Below are 9,465 nucleotides of genomic sequence, written 5' to 3' on the forward strand. Positions count from 1 at the left end.
CCTACTACCACTTTTTTTTTTTGCTCAACACACACCTTCAAACATCTGGGCAATGCGGGCACCCAGTTTATAAAGGGGAGTTTTTTTTTTTGTTTTTTTATTTTACATTGGTTATTTTTTAGAGATCAAGCGGCTCCATCTTGGATCTAACACTTGATTTCATTAAGATCTGGATGTATATCCGAGAGCTCTCTTTAGAATAGATGCTGTTCTTCTTATGACTGCTATCTGTATTTCATGCCAGCTTGGTCTTCCAGGAATTGTTTCCAAGTATTTCTTACGATTTTTTTTATTAGGCCAGTTGCTCCTATCACAACTGGTATAATTTTGATTTCTTTAAGGTCCTGATATTTTGTTATCTTTTCTCGTCCAACTCTATTAAGGCCATATGTCCAATTAACTCCATATAATGCTGGTTAATTCTATGAAGAGTTTTCTGTGTGTATGTCCAGTTAGAGAGAAATAGGCCGGGTGAAAAAGAAAGATGGTACAGGAAAAGGGGTTGAAAACGGGGGAGGAGTAAAAATATATAGAGATAGAAGTTTTAATAGAAATATTTTATATTAGCAGTTTAGTCCGGCTTTGCTCAGGTCCTATGTACTGTTCATAACTTTATATGCATATGCATATATATATATATATATATATATATATATATATATATGTATATATTAAAAAGTTTGACATATGTCCAGGTAACCTACATCTAAAATTTCAAGTGTTTAGATCCAAAATTGGCGGAGGAGTTTGGTAGAGTTTGCAAAGGTCAACTTTGACCTCTTCGCAGCCAAATTTTCGCCCAAAAAACTGATTAAAAAGCTTGCTGCATGTCTGAATACCCTTTATGTAAAATTTCAAATGCTTAGACCCAAAATTGGCTGAATAGTTTACTAGAGACTGCAAAGGTCAAATCTTTTGAACTTTGACCCCTTGGTAGCCAAATTTTCGGTCAAAAACCGATTAAAAAGCTTTCCCTATGTTATACACTTTATGTAAAATTTCAAATGTTTGGACCAAAAATTGGCTGAGTAATTTGGTAGAGACCGCAGAGCTCAAATTTTTTAAAACTTTCACCCCAATTTTGACCCCTTAACATTTATTGTTTTGGGTTAAAAAGTTTGATCCATATCCAAGTAATCTACATCTACACTTTCAAGTGTTTAAGCCCAAAGTTGGCAGAGAAGTTTGATAGAGTTTTCAAAAGTTAAATCGTTGAACTTTGACCCCTTGACAGCCAAATTTCCGGCCAAAAACCGATTAAAAAGATTTTCCAAAATGTCAATACCCCTTATGTCAAATGTCGAGTCTTTAGACTGAAAATTGACAGAGTAGCCTGGTAGGGAAATGCACACACACACACACACACACACACACACACACACACACACACACACACACACACACAGAAACAGTTTCACTTTTATAGATATATAGATTTTTACCCCAGGCAATGTCGAGTAGACCTGCTAATCTATTACAAAAGAAAGTTGTGTGTTGGCATATATGTCCAGCTAAAAGTAAAAAAAAAAAAAAAAGTACAAATAATCACAAAGTTAATATTTCCTTGATCAGCATTATCCTGGATGATTAATATCAAAATTAAAAAAAAAGCTATGCATTCTTTGGGGGTCAACTGGGCCAGGTTTTGTAAGGGGGGTCGGTTTTTCAGCCATTTTATATACAAATTTGGAAACAAAATGTTGACTCATTTCTCCAGGAATCTATTATACAGGGTGGCCCACTTAAAAATAGCCCGATATATCTAATATTTCTCTCATAAATTTTTTTTCAGATTAAGTGACCCACTTAAAAGTAGACCGACCTCTAATCTTTCTATTAACGACCAACTGACACCACAAAGCAAAATGCAATTTTTTTCCCAACAAGATGGTGCTAGATACCACAATTTACAGTGAAAATAAAAACACTTTTATGTTTCTCTGCTTGTATTTTAAGTAATTAAATACCTTCAGATAATATCACAAAATTATTAGACTGGGTTAAGGTTCAGAAAAGATGGAGAAAAAATATAAACTATTTGGGCCACCCATAGCTATACAAGTATGATTTTTACTAATTTATTTATTTTACTCTTTTTCGTCCCAAACAATGCATATTGCCACTTGGAACATAAGGGGCTACTATTTGGGATCATGTCTAACAGAGGAATGTGGGGAGTTGAGCAGCAACATGTCTGCTCATTCACATTACATTTAAACGTCTATGGGTTAGTACAATAGCGAAGCTGTAAACAAAAAGTGAATTCCAAAGTCTCGCAATACGAGAAAAGAAACTATTAGAGTAGAAGGCTGTCCAGCATCGAGGGACCCCAAAGGCTGTCCAGCATCTAGGGACCCCAAAGGCTGTCCAGCATCTAGGGACTCCAAAGGCTGTCAAGCATCTAGGGACCCCAAAGTCTGTCCAGCATCTAGGGACCCCAAAGGCTGTCCAGCATCGAGGGACCTCAAAGGCTGTCCAGCATCGAGGGACCCCAAAGGCTGTCCAGCATCGAGGGACCCCAAAGGCTGTCCAGCATCTAGGGACCCCAAAGGCTGTCCAGCATCGAGGGACCCCAAAGGCTGTCCAGCATCTAGGGACCCCAAAGGCTGTCCAGCATCGAGGGACCCCAAAGGCTGTCCAGCATCTAGGGACCCCAAAGGATGTCCAGCATCGAGGGACCCCAAAGGCTGTCAAGCATCTAGGGACCCCAAAGGCTGTCCAGCATCGAGGGACCCCAAAGTCTGTCAAGCATCTAGGGACCCCAAAGTCTGTCAAGCATCTAGGGACCCCAAAGTCTGTCAAGCATCTAGGGACCCCAAAGTCTGTCCAGCATCTAGGGACCCCAAAGGCTGTCCAGCATCGAGGGACCCCAAAGGCTGTCCAGCATCGAGGGACCCCAAAGGCTGTCCAGCATCTAGGGACCCCAAAGGCTGTCCAGCATCTAGGGACCCCAAAGGCTGTCCAGCATCGAGGGACCCCAAAGGCTGTCCAGCATCTAGGGACCCCAAAGGCTGTCCAGCATCGAGGGACCCCAAAGGCTGTCCAGCATCGAGGGACCCCAAAGGCTGTCCAGCATCGAGGGACCCCAAAGGCTGTCCAGCATCTAGGGACCCCAAAGGCTGTCCAGCATCGAGGGACCCCAAAGGCTGTCCAGCATCTAGGGACCCCAAAGGCTGTCCAGCATCGAGGGACCCCAAAGGCTGTCCAGCATCTAGGGACCCCAAAGGATGTCCAGCATCGAGGGACCCCAAAGGCTGTCAAGCATCTAGGGACCCCAAAGGCTGTCCAGCATCGAGGGACCCCAAAGGCTGTCCAGCATCGAGGGACCCCAAAGACTGTCCAGCATCGAGGGACCCCAAAGGCTGTCCAGCATCTAGGGACCCCAAAGGCTGTCCAGCATCGAGGGACCCCAAAGGCTGTCCAGCATCGAGGGACCCCAAAGGCTGTCCAGCATCTAGGGACCCCAAAGGCTGTCCAGCATCTAGGGACCCCAAAGGCTGTCCAGCATCTAGGGACCCCAAAGGCTGTCCAGCATCGAGGGACCCCAAAGGCTGTCCAGCATCGAGGGACCCCAAAGGCTGTCCAGCATCTAGGGACCCCAAAGGCTGTCCAGCATCGAGGGACCCCAAAGGCTGTCCAGCATCGAGGGACCCCAAAGGCTGTCCAGCATCGAGGGACCCCAAAGGCTGTCCAGCATCGAGGGACCCCAAAGGCTGTCCAGCATCTAGGGACCCCAAAGGCTGTCCAGCATCTAGGGACCCCAAAGGCTGTCCAGCATCTAGGGACCCCAAAGGCTGTCCAGCATCGAGGGACCCCAAAGGCTGTCCAGCATCTAGGGACCCCAAAGGCTGTCCAGCATCGAGGGACCCCAAAGGCTGTCCAGCATCTAGGGACCCCAAAGGCTGCCCAGCATAGAGGGACCCCAAAGGCTGTCCAGCATCGAGGGACCCCAAAGGCTGTCCAGCATCTAAGGACCTCAACAGTAAAGGGGTTGGATTTTACTGCTTGTCAGTTTAGCCTTGAGGCACAAGAACTATGAGTTCATCAAAGTTTGTAAAGTAGATACAAAGATCGTATTTTAAAGATTCCAGCTAAATCACAAATGGAATGAAGTAGAGACGAGTTTTACCTGTCATTTTCTGTGGAGTAGTTGTACCTGCACTTGTCTCCAAGAGCAATGCAAATCGCATCGCTACCTCGATCAGCACTGATGGAGCAATCTTGGCCATCTGACACCAGCTCATAATGTGCAAAGTAACATCCAGAATTTGTAACCACTAAAAAGAAAAAATATATATATATTTCTCTCTTTCCATCGTTATACATATATATCTCATACCTTATCATAACTTTTATACACACACACGTATTTGTACATGTCCTGTAAATGTGGGGTGACTATTCAATTCTAAGGAAAGAAAACTCTTCTTAGCTCTAAAGGGCTAAGTATAATTATCTAAGCTCTAAAGGGCAAGTATAATTATCGCTAAATATAACAATAAAATCGACATATATCTTTAATATATAAACTTAAGTCAATTTATTTTTTAAGTTTATCATTGATCACTTTGAATCAAAGAAATCGATATTTAGCTTTGCTTAGTCAATTTGCTCTTTTCATGTTTTTTTTACAACAAAATAATGTATTTTATGTCAGTTTATTTCAAAGATATTTATGTTGACTAAGAAGATTGTTAAAATGGAGACATTTTTCAATATTGACCTAAACATCAACAGCTTATGAAGTTAATAAAATAGAAATTCTATATCGCTCTATTTATGTAAACTAAATATTTAACTATTTATTTTATATCATGATATTAGATAAAATAATTTATTTTTAACAATTACAATGTTGTTTCACTGAATATATACAATAAGCTTTTATCCAATGCTGCTCATTAGGTAAAAAAAAAAGTCTCCATTTTAACAATCTTCTTAGGCTGAAAAAGTATTTTTAAAAAAAACTAAATCGAAATATTTTAGTGTAAAAACGATAAAAATGATATTTTATTGTATGCAATGATAAAAAATAACTATTTAGAATGAAATATCTAGTTTGTGGGGCATAACATATGGATGACAAACTATGAGAATCCAACTTTACTTTATTATATAGAAAGATGCGATTATCTTTCAATACCAAAATTATGCAGAACAGGAAAAAAGGTAGACCATTATTAATACTAGAATTTCTATTCATATTATTTGGATTCTTTGAATTACTGTTCTCATCTTGAAAGTTATTTTCATGCTTCAGCCAATGTAACCTCTGACCTTCTTTAGATGTATCTATGTCAAAATCGGGAATCTTTCTGCCCGACTTTGAAATCTTTCTATTGAACTCAGGAATCTTTCTGTTAAACTCGGGAATCTTTCTGTTAAACTTTAAAAGCTCTTTGTTAAACTCGAGGAAAATGCACAGAATTTTGAACAAAACCCTTTATTTAATCCATGTGAAGTAGCATGCTCAAATTACATCGGCCCATGACTGGGTAGTAGTTCTAAGTAATTCACAATTGTATTTTGAGTGTTGTTCATGCTGAGGATTGAACCTTCAACCTCCAGAAGAGTAACTTACAATTGAATATGACCAAGAACTATATCCACTACGCCCTGAGTCCTTGAAATAGAAATAGAATTTTTATGCAAAGTGAAAACTGAACAAGATAGTGACACTAATATAAGACAAACCTTGTTTTGATTTTCTGGTTTTTGGAAATATTTGGTTTTGTATCCTAAGCCAATTTGGTGTCGTTGAATAATAATTTTGCTTTTATTCCACAGCAGAAGAGCAGCATCAGCAATCAAATCAAGATCAACCTTTTGCAACTGAAATTATAAATGAATTAAGAAGAAAACACGTCAAATGTATCGATTTCAAACATTAGGAGGAATTAAGGACTAACTATCAATTTAGCACCCTCACTTCTATCAGCCTATGAAAGGAGCAGGTTTAGCCTGAAACTAACCGAATTCAAATGTAATGCGTTCCCAAATGTAAAATCATATTTTTAAATTGATTAAATCTCAAAATATCATCTTAAAATTAAAAAATTCCCCATAAATTACATATTTACAAGAAAAAGACATGAACTGCTGTGCCACCTATCGAGATCATGTTAGATTATTTGAAAAAAGAAAAGTGAGTTTATAAAGCCAGTTTATATATTTCTAAAATATTAAATTCATAGTATTAAAAAGTTAATGTAAATTAAATTTATATCCAAAGTTATGTGCATTTCAAATAATGTTGCAAAGCCTAGTCAATGAGCTGACATGATGTTGAGCACTAGAGAATCAGCAACAACTATCAAAGCTGACAAGCATATAAGTAAAACCTAGTGTATATATAAGCGAACAGATATGTGCACATATGTGTATATCTATAAAAGTGAAATTGTGTGTGTGTTTGTGTGTGTATTTCCCTACCAAATTACTCTGTCAATTTTCAGTCTACAGACTCAAGATTTAACATAACGGGTATTGAGATTTTGGAAAATCTTTCTAATCGGTTTTCAGCCACAAATTTGGTTATCAAGGGGTCAAAGTTCAACGACTTGACGTTTGAAAACTCTACCAAACTCCTCCGGCAATTTGGGATCTAAATACTTGATATTTTAGATGTAGAGTACTTGGATAGGGATCAAACTTAATTTGATTTTAGTCCAAAACCATAAATCTTAAGGGGTCAAAACTGGGGTCAAATTTTAAAAATAATTGACCTCTGCAGTCTCTATTAAATTACTCAGCAAATGTTTAGTCTAAACATTTGAAATTTTACATAAAGTGTATTCAGATATAGGGCAAGCTTTTTAATCAGTTTATGGGCAAAAATTTGACTACCAAGGGGTCAAAGTTCAAAAGATTTGACCTTTGCGGTATCTAGTGACCTATTCAGCCAATTTTGGGTTTAAACATTTGAAATTTTACATAAAGGGTATTTAGACATGCATCAAGCTTTTTAATCAGTTTTCAGGCGAAAATTTGGCTGCAAAGAGGTCAAAGTTGAAAGAATTGACTTTTGCAAACTCTACCAAACTCCTCCGCCAATTTTGGGTCTAAACACTTGAAACTTTAGATGTAGATTACCTGGACGTGAGTCAAACTTTTTAATATATATATACATATGCACATAAAATTATGAACAGTACATAGGACCCAAACACAGCTGGGCTGAAATGCTAGTAAACTATAATTTCTCTATAAATACAACATATCTACTTTCAAACTTTTTTCAAATATGTACATGCATGAAGGATAAGTGTGCATACAAAGATTACTTAGTGTGAGAATATGAATATGTATATCGTTTTTCAAATTTTTTTTTTTATTTTTTGTTTTCTTGTCAGAAGTTAGATGTTTTGTTTTTGTTTTTACTGCTGTATTATAAGGTGGATTAAACTAAATGATATTTCGTTTTCTGTTGTTTTTATTATTATTTGTATTCACTAGGAGTTCTCACACAGGTCATCCTCAGAGATTACAACATGACAACAACTGGTGATGCTCCCTGGAGTCTGGGTGACAACAAGTCTTCCTAGATTTCCAGTATTCTCCACATCTTTCAATAACATTTGAAAATGAATTGGTGTTATCGCAACAGCCGTTTACTGTTGACTTCTCGCTGGCAATGACCATTGGCCTTCCCTGGAATTTGGGTGACAACTAGTCTCCCCAATTTCTGAATCCTCTTTGCAATCATCCACAGGTTAATGCTTTCACTCTACTGTCTTTCTATCATCGATTATTTGGTGTAGTGCCAGTCAGTTCTGACACTAAAAGGTTTATTATTGTTATTATTATTTTTATTAATGTTATTATTATTATTATTATTATTATTAGGAGTATCTTAGAAGAGTGAAACTAATTGCGAAGTCAAAACTGTATGTAGGAAACCTAATGAAAGCCGTGAATGCATGGGCAGTCAGTGTTTGAGATACAGTGCGGGAATTTTAGAATGGTCTGATAAGGATTTGCATGCCATGGATATCAAAACAAGAAAAGTGTAAGCAATGTTTGGTATATTTCACATTCGAAGTAGCGTAGCAAGGCTGTATCAAAAGAGGAAAGACAGTGGGAGAGGATTGAAAAGTATAAAAGATTGTGTTAGAACCGAGGAGATGTCGTTGAAGGAGCATGTGGTTAGAAGTGAGGAGTGAATGCTTAAGGTTGTGGCCAACGAAGTGGAGGTATGTGAGACCAAGGCTGATTATGTGAAACCTGTGAATAGAGAAAGGGCAGAGAAACTGATTAGGAAGAAAATGCATGGAAGGTTCTTCCAGGATATAGCAGAAGTGGCTGATGAAAGATCATGACAATGTCTTAGAGCTGGGTATCTGACTAAGAGTACTGAAGCTTTTTTTTGTGCAGCACAAGAGCAGGCATTAGGAACACGATTGTTCAAAAAAGTGGTTCTAGGAGAGGAAATTGCTGCAGAATGCCGGGTAAGACCTCATAGTCAATTGCGCACCTTGCAGCCGGGTGTAGTGGACTTGACCAGAGAGAGTACCGCAAAAGACATGATCCCATGGGACTCCGGATATATTGGGATGTGTGTAAGAAGGTTGGGGTGAAGTGTGCTGGAAAATGGTTTGAGGAGGTGCCTGATAAAGTGAGAACAAGTGAGGATGGAAAGGTAGAGGTTTAGTGGGACAAAAGTGTCATAACAACCAAGCAATTGGAACATAATCGTCCGGATTTGGTCATAATTGACAAGGTCTCAAAAAACTGGCAGATTGTAGACTTTTCAGTACCCTGGGACAGAAATGTGAGAGAGCAATTATGCTCCATTGGCCTTGGAGTTAAAACACAAATAATTCTGGTCGTAGTTGGTACACTAGGAGTAGTATCAAGTTGTTTGGAAGGACAATTGCAAAAAACTACAAGTCCCCGATGTTTTAGTAGGTACTATTGTAGGTACCACAAACATCCTTAGAAAAAACTCTTGATCTTTGAAGCTGGTTTGAAGCCGGGATTGAGGGAAATCCTTTGGAAATGGATCCCATCCCTTTTCAGAGAGACGTTGATAAACGAAATCAGAATTATTTTTATTATTTTTTTTATTATTACCATTATTTTTATTTTATTATTATTATTATCTTATTATTATTATTATTATTATTATTATCATCACTTTTTTCGCCGATATTTTTGAAAGTTATCCTCTCCTTTAGATTGTCTAGCCTTAATTTTAAAAAATGTCGCTTCCAGTTTGGCGGTGGTCGTAACAGCATAAATGTTAGATTTTATCCCGTTCTTTTCCTCCTTTGCCTTCCTACTACCACTTTTTTTTTTTTTTTTGCTCAACATACACATCCAAACATCCGGGCAACGCCGGGCTGAAATGCTAGTACAGATAGAGTATTGTATCCACTGTGAGATACCTACTGATACGGTAGAATGATCCAACTATTTTACCAGCAATCTTGGCCACAGATTTGATGCATTTGTTCCATTTCAGAT

The 9,465-nt window shown here is 38.4% G+C and overlaps 1 protein-coding gene across 2 annotated transcripts in view; it reads right to left on the minus strand.

Moving 5' to 3' along the window:
• The window catches only part of LOC145243663 (cilia- and flagella-associated protein 54-like), a 449,435-nt gene that overhangs the window by 361,308 nt on the left and 78,662 nt on the right, over window positions 1-9,465 (minus strand). For both annotated transcript variants that reach the window (XR_013862929.1, XM_080106712.1), the window contains exons 13-14: window positions 5,695-5,832; window positions 4,130-4,277 (exon numbers count right to left, since the gene is read on the minus strand). Coding sequence is in view for 1 of the 2 variants with exons in the window: in XM_080106712.1 (XP_079962838.1) it covers window positions 4,130-4,277; window positions 5,695-5,832 (286 nt within the window). In the remaining variant the exon portion in view is untranslated. The remainder of the gene's footprint in view (window positions 1-4,129; window positions 4,278-5,694; window positions 5,833-9,465) is intronic.

The sequence above is a fragment of the Euprymna scolopes genome, chromosome 22 (assembly GCF_053919585.1).
Source record: "Euprymna scolopes isolate OS-2025 chromosome 22, ASM5391958v1, whole genome shotgun sequence".
NCBI lineage: Eukaryota > Metazoa > Mollusca > Cephalopoda > Sepiida > Sepiolidae > Euprymna > Euprymna scolopes.